The 15,560-nt window shown below is 46.6% G+C and overlaps 1 protein-coding gene across 6 annotated transcripts in view; it reads left to right on the forward strand.

The window, feature by feature from the left end:
• The first annotated feature begins 11,180 nt into the window (after positions 1 to 11,180).
• MVB12B (multivesicular body subunit 12B) overlaps positions 11,181 to 15,560 on the forward strand; it is a 195,140-nt gene continuing 190,760 nt past the window's right edge. For 3 of the 6 annotated variants that reach the window (XM_045082411.1, XM_045082416.1, XM_045082414.1), the window contains exon 1: positions 11,768 to 11,983. In XM_045082411.1, coding sequence (XP_044938346.1) covers positions 11,783 to 11,983 — 201 coding nt within the window. In that variant the 5' untranslated portion in view covers positions 11,768 to 11,782. Of the gene's footprint in view, positions 11,358 to 11,765; positions 11,984 to 14,244; positions 14,269 to 15,560 lie in introns of those variants that run through there. The other 3 variants (XM_045082413.1, XM_045082412.1, XM_045082415.1) reach the window with 3 other exon arrangements.

A 15,560-nucleotide genomic window follows, 5' to 3' on the forward strand; every position in this document is an offset into this window, starting at 1 on the left:
ATTTGTTACTCATGGTCCTTAATGCTGGGCAAATTTTACCTCCTGGGACCCAAAAAAAAAAAAAAAAAAAAAAACCCCAAACAAACAAACAAAACCCAAAAAAACCAACAACAACAAAAAAACAAAAAACACCTGAAACTTCTATCCTGAAAGGATGCTCAGGTCAAAGGTGGAGGCAAAATTTCAAAAACAAATGTTGTTTAATCACGGAGACCCTGATTCCCAGACTGTGGGATCATGGATTCGTAAATTCCAGAAACTAATTTGGAAAGCACCGACAGTTATTTTATCTCATAAGTACAAACTGCCACTTTATTTCATGAAATAAAGGGCATCTTAATATTTATAAGTCAGAAGGAAATAATAGCCCAATAAAGAACATCCCTTTCCTAGAAAAGACTGTTGACAGCTTTACACAGAACATACGTGTGGACCACGCATGTGCGGAGTCGCACCAGCCCAGTATGCACAGAGAACGAACGTTAGTCGGCTTCCTGGAATCACCCTTGAGAACCTTTTATTCTCATTCAGTAAGTATATTGGCGCCACCACCGACTGTGGAAAGGTTCTGAGTTGCCTGTGTGAGAAGCTGCTTGAGGCAAATCACCACTTTTCATTCCAAGATGGACCCTTCAAACTTTCAATTTGGGAGTCACATTTGAAGTCACTGTCTTCTTTTACTGTGATATCTCAATATTTACACCATGCCCCCCTCAATTGGTAGTCGTACAGGCCTCTTATTATAATAACTCATTTACCTATTTGAGAGTCTTTTTCTTCAGGGCTCCTAAGATGAATTTTGTGCTTACCTGGTGGCCTAATTTCTACGCCGGAACATTCTCCATGTTACGCTCACATTTGGTGTGTCCGGCCGTTGTGCTGTGATGTCTGTCTGTAACTTGCAGACGGCAGTGCAGTTCTGCGTCTGTGATGCCACATTGTCTTTATTCTTTGCTTTTCCCTACTTGCATTTCCTGCCTCATTGACAAGCACTGGTCCATGAACGATACTTGGAGGCTTCAGGGCTCGGTGAACAGCAGCGACCAAGATCGGGAGCCAGACACAGAGGTTTAGGAACCAGGATGCCAAGGGCCAAGAGTGGCCACACAGACAAAGGGCAGAAATCTGGGCGAATGTGCAAGGAGCAAGCATATGCCCTGGTGACTGGGGCCGGGCCGGGGAGGGACCTGCAGGGTGGGCTGGGGAACTAGAGACCCCTTGTGAGGACCTCCAGGAGCTGGCTGGATCCCAACTGCTTACTCCCCCACCCCCTGCCTCCTCCAGTCAAATCAATCACCCCCGCCGGGTACCCCCTCTCCACACGATAAGTCCCTTCTCCTACTTTTGTGCCCTTTGCGAGTATTTGTTCTCCGTTCTCTCCAGAGCACCTCTTTCCTGTGACCCCTTTTTCCTGCCTGGCCAACTCGTATGCATATTTCCAATGGAACTTGCTCTGTCTCCTAACATACAGGGAAAAAGAAACTTGGTGCTCAGCGGACACACCTCCCTAACTGTCCTGAGCCTTGAGGCTGAAATGTTGGAGGTGAGGTATACAAGAAAGCAAGGAGGCAAAGATGGCTCCCAGGGTTTTGGCAGAGAGCCTAGAAAGATGTAGTTTCTGACAGGAGAGATGGGGCAGATGGAGGGAAGAGCGGGTTTGGAAGGGGCAGTCAGTAGCTGGGTTCTAGAAGTTCTAGAAGTAGGGTTATGTTGGAGATGCCCACTAGACATTCAAAGAGGGTATCAAGTAGGCTGTGGGATTAAAAAAAAAAAAAAAAAAGTTTGTGGTTCAGGGAGAAGGATCAGACTAGAGACAAGGAATCCTCAGTATAAGCTGATACATGAAACTGTTTTTTCAATATGAGATTCTGTAGGATATGTCTTTCAACTGATGTCCTTCAAGCCTGGGACACCTGGTCCTTCCAGCGGGCCCTGGACAATCCCTTAACCTCACCCTCGCCCTTCTGGCCATCTTCCCTTCACTGCAGCTCTGGTCACCCCTCACCTTCCTCCCTATTCTGTGTATCCCCAAAGCCTTCCTCCTCTGCTGCCTGGTGATGGCTCCTCATTCTTCAAGGACCAGTGGACATCCTTTTTCTCTGTAGCCTCTTCCTGGAAGAATGAGTATTTCTTTTCTCACTGTTAGAACAGGACTTGGACCGCTCGTATTGATACCCTTGGGCAGATTGCTTCACACTAGGATGTAATACCTGTGTTGCTGATAAATATTTTAGAAGATTACCTGATGTGTTTCTCCTTGGAATTCCTGCTAGCACCTCAACCCGAGCCTCCTTCTCAAGGCTTAGTTAAAAACCTCTTTCTCAAGGCTTAGTTCTTCAGGGAAGAAATGATACAAGGTAAAACCAAACAACAGAAACAATGGGTAACTTCTTGGCTTTGAATTCTCCAGTTTCACTGTTAAAAATCCACAGCATTGGGGCACCTGGGTGGCTCAGTGGGTTAAAGCCTCTGCCTTCGGCTCAGGTCATAATCTCAGGGTCCTGGGATCGAGCCCCACATCAGGCTCTCTGCTCGGCGGGGAGCCTGCTTCCTCCTCTCTCTCTGCCTGCTTGTGATCTCTGTCTGTCAAGTAAATAAATAAAATCTTTAAAAAATTCCATGGCATCAAGAGAATAAGAAGACAAGCTACAGATGGGGAGAAATATTGGCAGACGACAGTGCCTAGCACATGGGTAAATAGACATGACTCTCCCCTGTGTCTGGTTTATTTGGTCTAGGCTAGATCTGACCATTAGTGGGCCTTTCAGATTCTCTCCCTCTAAGTCTAGAATTAGAGCATAGAGACACTTATCTGTGTCTCAGGTCCCCGGAACATGACCCTAAGTGGTATGTGGTAGACTAGGCGGTACCATTATGGCAGCCACGTTAGACTGTGAACAGAGAGAAAAGAGGTCTGTTAGAGAGGGTGAAGAGCAGAGGCAGATACACAGGGAGAAGGAGTAACAGAAGAACATGTGACCCTGGAAAAGCCCCAGAATGTTCCTGCCTTGTGACTGTTTCCAAGAGAATCCCATTTGTTCTATGAATTCTCTTTTTTGCCTAAGCTAGAGTGCTTTTCTATTCTGACAACCAGATGATTGTTACCCACAAGAGCTGAATCTCCTCCAGACTGTGCACATCTTTTTTTAAAAGATTTTTTTTTATTTATTGGACTGAGAGCACAAGCAGGGGGAGCAGCAGGCAGAGGGAGAAGCAGTTTCCCCACCGAGCAGGGAGCCTGATGTGGGGCTCAATCCCAAGGTCCCCCAGGATGATAACCTGAGCCAAAAGCAGATGCTTAACTGACTGAGCCCCCTAGGTGACCCTTTTTTAAAGATTTTATTTAATTATTTGAGAGAAGGAGAGAGCATGAGCAGGGTGAAGGGACAGAGGGAGAAGCAGACTTCCCACTGAGCAGGGAGCCCGACCCGGGGCTGGAGTCCAGGACTCTGGGACCATAACCTGAGCTGAAGGCAGATGCTTAACCCACTGAGCCAGACAGACACATCTTGAGGGCAAAACCAACTCTCCAAATCCAGAAGCCTAGCCAGGACTCTTAGGGACTGATGGAACAACCACTGTCTACGGAAGGGTAGGATTCCATCCAGCAGAATGTTCTCCAGGACTCTGGGAATCCTGTTTAAGAGGTCTGTGTGGTGAAGTTATAAACATTCAATTTGGAGTTTGATGCCTCTGACCCCCACTTACCGCAGCGCAGGTTAGGAGGCCCCACTTTCCACAGTTGTCATACGTGGATCATAATCCTTGTGTCGTGGGCTCCATGGCAGTGCTGAGGGAAATGATTTATGCAGAAGGGCTGAGCCCGGCGCCTGGCACAGGGGAAATGGAATGTCTGTGAATGGAAATTATCATGATATCTCACTGCCCTTGAGAATGACACTGTTCATTCAAGAAATATTTGTTGAGTACCTGCTGTGTCCTGGAGTGGCAAAAAGAGAGACAAGGCTCCTAAGGAACCTGACCTCCTGAAGCCCACAATCTAAAGAAAGGGAAGCTGCCTTCTTTGTGCCGACTCTCTGGAGCAAACTCCTCTTGACTAGGAAGGGTGTTGAAAGAATCACAACTTGGGTCTGTCGTTATGTGGTGCCTCCATGTAATAAAAGCTGTTCTGCACGTGGTTATGATTTCTGAGTTTCAACCGCACTGTTTGTGGTTGCTCTGTGTTTCTTTTCCTATCCTTCCCGTCAAACTCTGTGACAAAGAGCCAACCACATTCACACACACCTGTCCCACAAACACGTTCATTCCAGCTGCCTACCTTCTGCTCCTCTGAGCCTCTGTGTTCCGTCTGAGAGCACAGACCAGATCAACAACTCTGCAAATTGGACAGAGTTCTCTTTTAGCCAGCAAGAATGATAACTGAAGAGATTTCAACCTCACTCTCTTAAGGCAGAATCAATCCATTTTAGTTTCCACAGATCAATACCAGAAAGTAGCCTGAGGAGTAATGATGTATTTATTAATAGGAAGAGCTTGAAGTTGGGGGGGGAGGCGAAGAGGACAAAAGTGAGTGGTGGCAATCTGGGGTTCAGGAGGTTGGCCAAGGCGGTGTTTGACCTGCGTGGTCAGGGCCTTCTAAGCAGCAAGGACCTGCTCTCCAAACTGCTGGCCGCACTTTACTGAACACCCTTTGGCATCTCATCATGTCTGACATACCCATACGTTATTTATATTTATTATTAAAGTGTGAAAAATCTTAATTGCCTTCCTCCCGGATAAGGAAACTGATTGTGTTTTATTTTTCATCTTTTTCCAGACATGTTGAAACAGAATTGACATGTACATTGTGTAAGTTTAAGGTACCCAGTACGATTAGATACACATATGTATTGTGAAATGATCACCATTGGAAGGTTGGTTGACACACCCATCACCTCGCATAGTTAGCATTTGCGTGTTTAGTGAGAACTTTTAAGATCTACTCTCTTAGCCACTTTTCAGTATACAGTACGATATAGTTAACTATAATCATCGTGCTGTGTGTTATATCCCCAGAACTTGTTCATCTCATAACTAGTTTGTATCTTCTGACCACCTTCACCATCTTCCACTCCCCTTTACCTCTGGCAACCACCCATCTACCCTGTTTCTATCAGTTCTGTTTTTAAAGATTTTTTTTTTTTTTTTTGGTCAGGGATAGAGGGAGAGAGAGTGAGCGAGCACAGGCAGACAGAGAGGCAGGCAGAGGCAGAGGGAGAAGCAGGCTCCCTGCTGAGCAAGGAGCCCGATGTGGGACTCGATCCCAGGACACTGGGATCACGACCGAAGGCAGCCGCTCAACCAACTGAGCCACCCAGGCGTCCCAGTTTTTTGATTCCTCACATAGATGACCTTATCCAGTATTTGTCTTTCTCTCTAGTTTATTTCACTTAGCCTATTGTCCTCATGGTTCACCCATGTTGTCACAAAGGCAGATTTTCCTTCTTTTTAATGGCTGAATAATATTCCTTAGTGTATGTGTGTGTGTGTCTGTGTGTGTCTGTGTATCTCATACTTTCTTTATCCATTCATCTGCCAAAAGACACGTGTGTTGTTTCCATCTCCTGGCTATTACAGAGAATGCTGCAGTGAATGTGGGAGTGCAGGTGTCTCCTTGAGATCTTATTTTCATCTCCTTTGGGTATATACCTAGAATTGGGATTGCTGGATCACATGGTAGTTCTGTTTTTAATTTTCTAAGGCACTTCCATGCTGTTTTCCATGATTTTTAAATGGCATGTCAACATGACCAGCTTCGGGAGGTGATCATGATTGACAAAGCCATTTTCCTAGCCTTCCTTCCAGTTGGGATGGCCATGTGACCCACTTCTGGCCCTTGGGATCTTACCAGATCTGCCGGGGAATTCCTGGGAAAGATTGTGCTCCCCACCTGCTTTCATGCAGTGAAAGGAGACTGTGACATCTGGGGAGCTGTTCTGTGCCCTTGAGGTAACCAGTACACACATAAAAGACAACCACCTGAGGATGTGAGCAAAAGATAGAAGGACAGGAGTTCTCAGTGTCTTCATTCCCCTCTAACAGGGAGACTGAAGGTGAATGACTTCTGGCCGGCAAAATAAATGCCTATTGTTCAAGCTCCTCTTGGTTGGGTGGCCTATTATTTGTGTCTCCATCCTTAAGATGCTAAAATATAGATATAGATATGCTAAAATGGAAAACGAAAATCTCTATCCTCCCCCTACAGATAGCCACTATTAAACTATTAATGTTTGGTATATGTTTTCCAAGTATCTAAAGCATTTTATTTTATTATTTATTTTAAAAATTTTTATGTGTTTGACAGAGAGACAGACAGATAGACACACAGAGAGCACAAGCGGGGGAGGAGCAGAGGGAGAGGGAGAAGCAGGCTCTCCTCTGAGCAGGGAGTCCGACATGAGGCTTGATCCCAGGAACTTGGGATCATAAGCTGAGCTACAGGCAGATGCTTAACCAACTGAGCCACCCAGGAATCAGGCATCCCCATCTAATGCATGTTAATACATATAAATACTCATGAATACATATAAAATTAATGGGCTCATAGAATGAATGCATTCTGTTCTGTACCCTATTTTGGTTTATTTTCTTACTGCACAAAATACCATGGTATATTTCTATGTCAGCACAGCTTTCTTTTTTTAATGACTCAATCTTCTATTGCTAGACATTTAGGATATATCCAATATTTTCTCATTATAAGCGATGCTGAAATAATTATCCTTGAACATACATCTGTGTGCACTTGCCTGATTGTTTGCTCTGGATAATTATTAGACATGGACAGAGGGTATGCACATATTAAATGTTGACACATCTATGTATTAAACAAATGTTTATTGAGGGGCTAGTACATGGGGCACATTTATGTTTGATGAGCTGATACCAGGGTGGAGCTTTTAGTCTTGTGGAGAGACTGAGAATTGAACAGGTAAACAAATAGTAAATAGTTACATATTGTGATGGAGTGATAACTGGGAAATGAGCAGATGTGGTATGAATACAATATGAAACTACTTGGATGACCAGCGAAGGCCTCCAAGGACATGACATTTAGCTGAGAGTTTAAGAATGAAAAGGGCCCAGGCCCTGTAAAGATGGTGAGGAAGAATGCTCTAGGTGAAAACCCCCAGGGAAAAAAGAACTTTTGTATTTAAATATCTAAAAGGAAACTAGCATGGCTAGAAGAGCTGAGAATATGGCCGGGCAGGCAAGGTCCACAGAGCAAGAGATTGGTCGGTTGCATTGTGTTGGAGCGTTTATTTTATTTTTTGGAAAGTCACTGGAGGGGTCTTAAGAAGGGGGGTGATTTGCTGTCTTATTATTATTATTATTTTTTTTAATGATCACTCTGGTTGCTGTTTTCCATTGTTTGAAGGGAGTCAAAGCCAGGAGAATAGTAAGGATGTTACTGAAGTGATCTGGGCAAGATAATATAGTTTGGAGTGGAATATTAGAAACATACAAATGGATCAGTGGATAGAAACAGCATGTGGTATTTATAAACAGGGAACTCAATATATGATAAAGTGGGTATTCCTACACTGATGGCCCACAATTTTATTTACTGAAGTTTTATGTTACATTTTATTATTTTTTAAAAGATTGATTTAGTTTAGAGGGGGTAGAGGAGAGAGAGAATCTCAAGATTCTGAGACCACTGAGCTCAGAGCCCAACAAGGAACTTGATCCCAGGACCCTGAGATCATGACCTGAGCCAAAATCAAGAGTCAGACCCTCAACTGACTGAGCCACCCAGGTGCCCCCATGTTATATTTTAATATGTTAGATAACCAGTAGTATTACTGCTCTAATAGATGTTAAAATATAAGTTACTATATTTATATGATATAAAATATATAAAGTATAAAATATAAGTTACAATGTAAGTTTTATGTTATATTTGATACTCATTATTATTAATATTCTTATAATAAATTTAATATAACACTATTATTCAATTTAAAATTTTTTCTTCATATTTTACATATTTATTTATCAAGATCAGTTTTAAAATAATTTTGTTAAATTCCATTGCAGGGGCACCTGGGTGGCTCAGTGGGTTAATCCTCTGCCTTCAGCTTAGGTCATGATCTCAGGGTCCTTGGATCGAGCCCTGCATCGGGCTCTCTGCTCAGCAGGGAGCCTGCTTCACCCTTCTCTCTGCCTGCCTCTCTGCCTGCCCCTCTGCCTACTTGTAATCTGTCAAATTAAATTCCATTGCACCATATCCCCCAAATCATATTGGTTCTTTGATTTAGATTCCACTAAATATATAAATTGAGTTAGGGGGGATATGACATCTTTGCAATATTGAGACTTCTTCCTTGGGGATTTATTATGTTTTTCCTTTGAGGACTTCTTTTATGTTTTTCAGTAAGGTTTTATAGTTTTCTTTCTATGGGCCTTGCCATTTCTTGTTAAGATTAAGCTCAGGTATTTTAGAGTATTCATTGCTAATGTGAATGTAATTTTCTTAAAAAACATCATACTTTCTAAATAGAAATCATTGGTATTTAGTGCTGTATTTAGGGGATCCTATAAGTTATACCTCTCCCCCACTTCTGAATTTGGAAGAAACTGCGGCATAGATATAGAAAAGAGACATAGGAGAGAAAAGTCCTTGAAATTGACAGGAAACTGTAGCTTTTGATCTGTGGACAAGTTGACTTGCTATAACATCTCCCCCTGAACTGGAGAGATTTACCGCTATAGTAGCTGGACAATAGTATCTCTCTGCAGAAGAAAGAGGTCCACTTGCCACATGGCAGGAGACCACATAAAAATAGTTGCTCTCTGTAGTCAGCCAGAGCCAAAAACAAAACAGAAGTTTCTTTATGGAAAGGAAGTCTTTTCTCTTCACATTTAGAAAAGCCATGGATTTTGGTGTTTATCTCATTACTAGCCATTTTACCAAAATCTTGAAGATTTTTGGCTGATTCTCTTCAATTTTTTTTTTTTTTTTTAGGTACACACTTAAGTCATGAACAAGTAATGACAATATGTCTCTTCCTTTCCAGTATTTGTTTATTTATTTTTCTTATCTTATCACATTGGCATTAGTTTCTAGCAGCTATGACAGACATCCTTGTTTTGTTGCTGACTTAAATGAGAATACCTTCAGTGTTTCCCCATTAAATATGTTTATTGATGGCTTCTGATAAACTTTTTCATGTTATGAAGTTTAAATTTTCTTCCTAGTTTACTAAGAGATTTTTTAAAAATTTGTAAGTAATTGGTGTTGAAGTTTATCAAATACTTTTAAAGCATCTGTCTTGTTGAAATACTCTGTGATTTATTTTTCTTTAACAATTTATAGACTCCCTGATGGTGAATTATTCGTTTACTTTTTGAATAAATCTTGTTTGATCATAGTGGATTTTGACTTGTTTTACATCAAGTTGGATTCAAATTACTAAAATTTTGTGTTTAATAGATTTACAACCATTATATACTTATGTGGGTTGGTCTATAGTCGTGATTCACATATTAGAGATAATTGGTGAACTTTTAAAAGGTGCTCCTGACTCAGATGAGTTTGAGAAATGCCAGGTTATACAGTTTCTTTACCCCTGGACTTCATAGAGACTTTAATATGTAAATAGTTATTGTGATTCTCCAAAAGGTAGACTATACATGGCAGTACTTTCTCAAGTTGTTTGACTATAGAGCCTCTTTTTCAAATAACTCATTTTAAATTATCTGGGCACCAGTGTCCTATGATTAATCTGCAATTCTCTTTTTTGATGTAATCTCTGTCAGATTTTGGCATTAGAGTTATGCTAAATTTGGAAAGCGAAACAGAACGTTTTTCTTTCTTTCTTTTCTTTTCTTTCTTTCTGTTTTTTTTTTTCTTTTTTTTTCTGTGTAACAGTTTAAATAACATAGGCATTGTCTGTCCCCTAATGGTTTGAAAAAACTTGCCTGCAAAACCATCTGAAACTGGCATTTCGGAGCAAGACAGACACTTGGAATGCACACAGTTGCCTGGCTTCCCCACAGGACATTTTCCCCAACAGCCAGTTCTGCTTAGAAAAGCCTAGAATGTGTGACAATTAGACTTGATGTATTAGCAAATTGATGCCAATCACTCTTGCATGGTCCTCTGCTCGAAAGGCGCCAGCCTTCTGACCACAATTCTTTCAAATAGCAGACCGGCCCCTCTCTGGGAATGCCTTGCTGGGGCTATGTAGGACAATTTTTGGTTAAAGGTGAAGAGACAGGCTGCTCCTGTCTTTGGTACCAGCCATTCCAGCTGAGGGTCAAGTTCTGGACCCCAGCCCTCATCCAGCTTCATCTTATCCTCTGGCCCATACCTTTTCCCAAGTACTGTAGGGCATCACTTCTGTAAACCCATGGTCCCTCTGGATGCTTCCCTCCAGGGCAGTCCCATAACCCTGGTTCTGGGCCTCGGTGGGTAGATCATTTGCCTGGCGTAAAGGGGAGGCAGAGAATTGCTGGGAGATTGGGATCACTTTGAGGGGTCTGTTATTATTAGTGGGGACTGGGACCTGGCTAAGCTTGTGTTGGGTCTGTTGGGTCAATGGGTCTCCCGAACTGGAGTGAGCTGAGTTGAAGGAATGGCCTGATGTTCCCTCAAGACTAGGGAGGGTCGGGTGTCCCTGCAAGAGGCCAACGTGTGTGTGTGTGTGTGTGTGTGTGTGTTGAGGCCTGTGTGTGTGTGTGTGTGTGTGTGTGTGTGTTGAGGCCTGTGTGTGTGTGTGGAGGCCGGGGGCGTCCAGGGTTCTTAGGCTGTGCGGAAGGGCTGATTCAGTGCGGCCTAAGAGAGCCGAGTGGGCTGCGGGGCCCTGCAAGAGACCAGCTTGGCGGAGGGGATAACTAGTGCCCAGACTCCAAGAGGCCGGCGGCTCCCGGGGCTCGGAGGCCGGGCTGGGGGCCGCCCGCGGGCTCGGGGAGGCCGGGCCGGGGGGCTAGCGGGCTGAGCCTTAAGGGAGGCCGCGGAGGGGAGGCGGAGTGCCGGCCGGGGCGGCGGCGCGGGCTCCGGACGCGAGGGCTCCCGCTCCCTCCTCCCGCCGGAGCCAGCCTCGGGCGCCCGGCGCCTCCCCCGGAGCCAGCGCCAGAGCCGGGAGGCCCGGAGCGCGGCCCGCCGAGGGAGCCGCCGCCGCCGTCGTTGTCGCCGCCGCCGCCGCCGCCGCCGCCAGGCCGCGCCCCGCCCCTGCCGCCGCCGCCGCCGCCGCTCCCCGGTGAGGCTCGCGCTCGAGCTGCGGCGCCGGCCCCGCCGCCTGGGCCCCGGGCCCGGCCCCTCCTGCGCCGCCCGGGCGATGAGAAGCTGCTTCTGCGTGAGACGGAGCCGGGACCCGCCGCCGCCGCAGCCGCCGCCGCCCCAGCGGGGAACAGTTAAGTGAGGCCGGGCGGGCCGGGCGCCGCGGAGGCTCGGTCGAGCCGGCCCTGCTGCCGCGGCGCAGGCAGGCAGGCGGGCGGGCGGGCGGGCGCGGGCCCCGGGCCGAGGGGCGGGCGGGCGGGCGGAGCCGGGCCGCGCCGAGGCCTGCGGGCTCCGTGCCCGGCCCGCCGCGGGGACAGGCCCGGCGGCCTCTACCAGAGCCCGCGTGCGCCGCGGCTTCTCCAACACCGGCTTGGCCTTGCGGTGGGCAGGCGGGTGGGAGCTCAGGGACCCGAACGCCAGCAGTGCACCCCCCCGACTCCACCCCGGGCCGGACAGGTGAGGGTCCCTGAGAGCCACCCCCTCCCGGGTAGGCGGTGAGGCGGCCCATCTGTGCCCAGGCCGCAGCGGCCACCTGCCAGACTGGGGACAGTCGTTTCAATGGCCCAGGCTGGGGTCCAGCTCTCTGTGATCACGTGGGTGCAGACCAGCTTGCACCTGAGCCTTGAGCATCATCTGAGATGCGGCCTCATCTGTGACCTGGGCACAGTAGAGAGGACACCCAAATGCCAGGGCACCTGTCTAAAGGTGAGGTGCCCGGCGTGGACACTCAAGACCCAGAGCACCCATCCTGGAAGTGAGGTGGGTGTGTTGGTGAGCACCCCATAAGGACTGCAGCCTAAGTGAGGCCCAGGGGCAGGGGCTGGGATAAGAGCTATGGCTGAGCACCAGGTGACAGCAGATCCCCAGCGACAGGCCCAGGTGAAGAGGGCAGACCCGTGAGCATCTTTGTCCTCTTTGTTACCAACAGACAACTCTTCCAAAATTATCAGCCTTCTCACTACTAAAGATGTGACTCTTCTGTCCCCTCCCAGCAGCCTCTTCAGCAGGGAACAGAGGAAGGCCCCAGGAAGGCAAAAGGCAAATATCTGTTGCCCCTTCTCTGTTCCCTGCCCCCACCCAAGAACCAGCGCCCACTCAGATTTCTGCCACAAAAGCCACAACAGGCCAGTGACTCTTTAAGGGCTTTTGTCTCTGGTGGTTCCTTCTCAGTGTAATCTCATTGTACCATTCTCGACAGCCGGCTGGATCCCATCTCATTTTAATGGGGGGGAGGGCATGCAAAAAGTCTTATCAGCTGTACCAGAGAAGCCTTAGAAAAGTTAGGGGTAAGCTCTGCAGAAACGCAGACAAACCAAGAAGCTCAGGGTACTCAAGTTTAGTTACAGGACACAGGGGACACCTTTCTTGCTCACTGGAAATTGTTGTGGCACTTTGAGATATTGGACTGTGCAGAGACTATTTAAATGGGGCCTCCGACGGATGGGACCTCTGCTGGGATCTGGGCATCACGACCCATGTAAAGCAGTTGATTGGTTCATTTGAGCCCAGAATCATCTTTTCTGATCAACATTTTTCGTTCCTTCCTCCTAGCTTTTAGGCCACACTCCTGGTTTATGCTGAGGACATTTCCCTGCCTGCCTCCATCTCACTGGCAGGCTTTCCAACTTCCAGGAACAGTGCACCATGGTTAAATGCAAGGACTTTAGAATTAGACCTCAGCTGAATCTTTGGCTTTCCTACTTATCCTGTGTGTTCTTGTGTAAATGAATGAAATTTTCTGAGCCTCAGTTTCCTCATCTGTAGAGTGAGGCTAATATCTATCTTATAGGATTATGGTGAGCAGTGAATGAAATATTGCAAGAGAAGCATTTAGCTCTGCGTCTGCCATAGGGCAAGTGGTCAGTAGAAGTTAGTGCTTATCATTAAGTGTTTGTTAACATTAATCCGAAGAGTAGCTTCGTTTTTACTTTTTTTTTAGAGTGTGTTTCTGTTTTGGGTTATTATTTAGCTCTCCTGAGGATAACCAGGAGGGGATGATACAGTAAGAAGAACATAAGGCTCGGATCTAGGGGTTTGGATTTGAATCTCATTCTACTTCCTGCAATCGCAGTGACCCCAGGCAGGTCATGGAACTTCACAGAAACTTTCTTCCTTTCTTTCTTTTTAAAAAATATTTTATTTATTCATTTGAGAGAGAGAGAGAGAGAGAGAACATAAGCAGGGGGGGAGGCAGAGGGAGAAGCAGACCCCCCACTGAGCTGGGAGCCCGAAACAGGGCTCGATCCCAGGACCTGGATATCATGATCTGAGCTGAAGGCAGATGCTTACCCATCTGAGCCACCTAGGCGCCCCTTGGGGAACCTTTCGGCATCCCGACTTCCTTCTGTGTAAAAGTGGTTTAAGAATATAACCTAGCCCGGGGCGCCTGGGTGGCTCAGTGGGTTAAGCCGCTGCCTTCGGCTCAGGTCATGATCTCAGGGTCCTGGGATCGAGTCCCACATTGGGCTCTCTGCTCGGCGGGGAGCCTGCTTCTCTCTCTCTCTCTCTCTCTCTCTCTGCCAGCCTCTCTACCTACCTGTGATCTCTCTCTGTCAAATAAATAAATAAAATCTTTAAAAAAAAAAAAAAAGAATATAACCTAGCGCATAAGGCTGCGTGAGCTGTATGTGAGTGCATGTGGCTCCACAGAGGGTGTGGGGGAGTCCGTACCAAATTTAGGTGGAAGCCAGAGGCAGACCTTGGTTATCTGGGTTAGACAGTTTGGAGTGGGGAGCGGTTAGAAGAAAAAGAAAACAAGAATGTCTTGCTTTTGTACACTTTACAGAACCACTCAACCCTGTGAACACATTGCTGGGTCCTCCCTCTCGGGACCTTGGAAGGGGTGAGGGGTGGAGAGTGACCAGAGGTTCCTTGCTATTAGTTTCATGGCACATCTGCTTCTGGGGGAGTCTGAATCCAAAAGTCATGGGCCCCTCTGCCTTAGCAGGTCAGAAGTGCTCCCTGCTTCACACTGAAAGAGCGACGTCCTTTGCCACACAGGAAAGTCATGATGGAGTTGGAGCCAAGCATGGGAAATGTCAAAGGTGCTATTATGATGATGAAGATAACAAATGACTACATGGCTGGTGTGGTGGGCCGAGAACACTGTATTTAGTTGGTTGCGGTTGAATGAGCAGAGTTTCCTTTGCTGGTTGGGTTGTGGGAGGGGAGACCTGGGGTCCTTGAATGGGCTGCCTCTGTCAAGCTGTTGTTGCTCTCTCTGAGCCCCTCCCTGGCCAGCGTTTTACTGGCCCCACTGGCTCTCCTTGGCCTTCTGCTTGCCGCTGCCCTTGAGAATTGAGGTTTCCCTGCATCGTCCGCGCTGTTTGTGGTGGGGTCGCCTGGGTTAGCACTCATCCGCTCTGCTCCGTGGGAGGCGGGGCCCCTGCAGGCTGTAATTGACATTACCTCCCTTGTTGGGGACATCCTGTGGGCGCGTGTTTGGTTTACCTGACACACTTCTGGTGAGATGTGGAGCTTGTGCAGGCTGAAATGTGAGAGGCCCATGGGCCTGGAGCTGTGGGGTCACATACTCAAGCTTTGTAGCTGCTACTTCCCTGAGAATCAGAGGATCATCTTGTTGGGCTGTGGCTAGAATCAACAGGAGAGCTTTCTAGACACACACACACACACACACACACACACACACACAGGCATAGCGTGTGTGTATGTTTTAAACAGATACTGATCAGCAAAGCAAAATATTCAGAAGAATTTTCCTTGACCCTTTAGAACCAGAGCAAAATACACGAATTCTTAGTGTGCTAAATAGCCCTGAGATGTTTATGAAAATGCAGATTCCAGGACCTCCCACCCAGACCTTCAGTCAGAATATCTGGGGGAAGGGGCCCCGGAGTCTCTGTGTTTAATAAGGATCTTGGGTTGTACTTCTACTGACTGAAACTTGAAAACCACACTTGTAGATGCCATTTTTAAGTTGCAAAACGTACAGCACATAAAATGTACCACCCTAATCGTTTTCAAGTATACAAATCAGTGGCATTAAGGACATTCACATTGTCATGTGAATCTCTGGAACTTTCCCATCTTGCAAAACACTATACTCATTAAACAGCTTCCATTTCCCCTCCCCCACGCTCTGGCAGCCACCATGCTACTTTCTGTAGCCTCACATATGTGGAAGTATATAGTATCTGTCTTTCTATGACTGGCTTATTTCACTCCACATAATGTCTTCAGGGTTCACTCACATTATAGTATATGCCAGAATTTCCTTTTTAAGCCAAATAATATTCACTGCATATATATACCCATTTTGCTTACCCGTATCTCTGGACAGTTGGGTTACTTCCACCTTTTGGCGCTTGTGAATAAT

The sequence above is a fragment of the Mustela putorius genome, unplaced genomic scaffold (genome assembly GCF_011764305.1).
Source record: "Mustela putorius furo isolate JIRA1106 unplaced genomic scaffold, ASM1176430v1.1 tig00000596_pilon_pilon_pilon, whole genome shotgun sequence".
Lineage (NCBI taxonomy): Eukaryota > Metazoa > Chordata > Mammalia > Carnivora > Mustelidae > Mustela > Mustela putorius.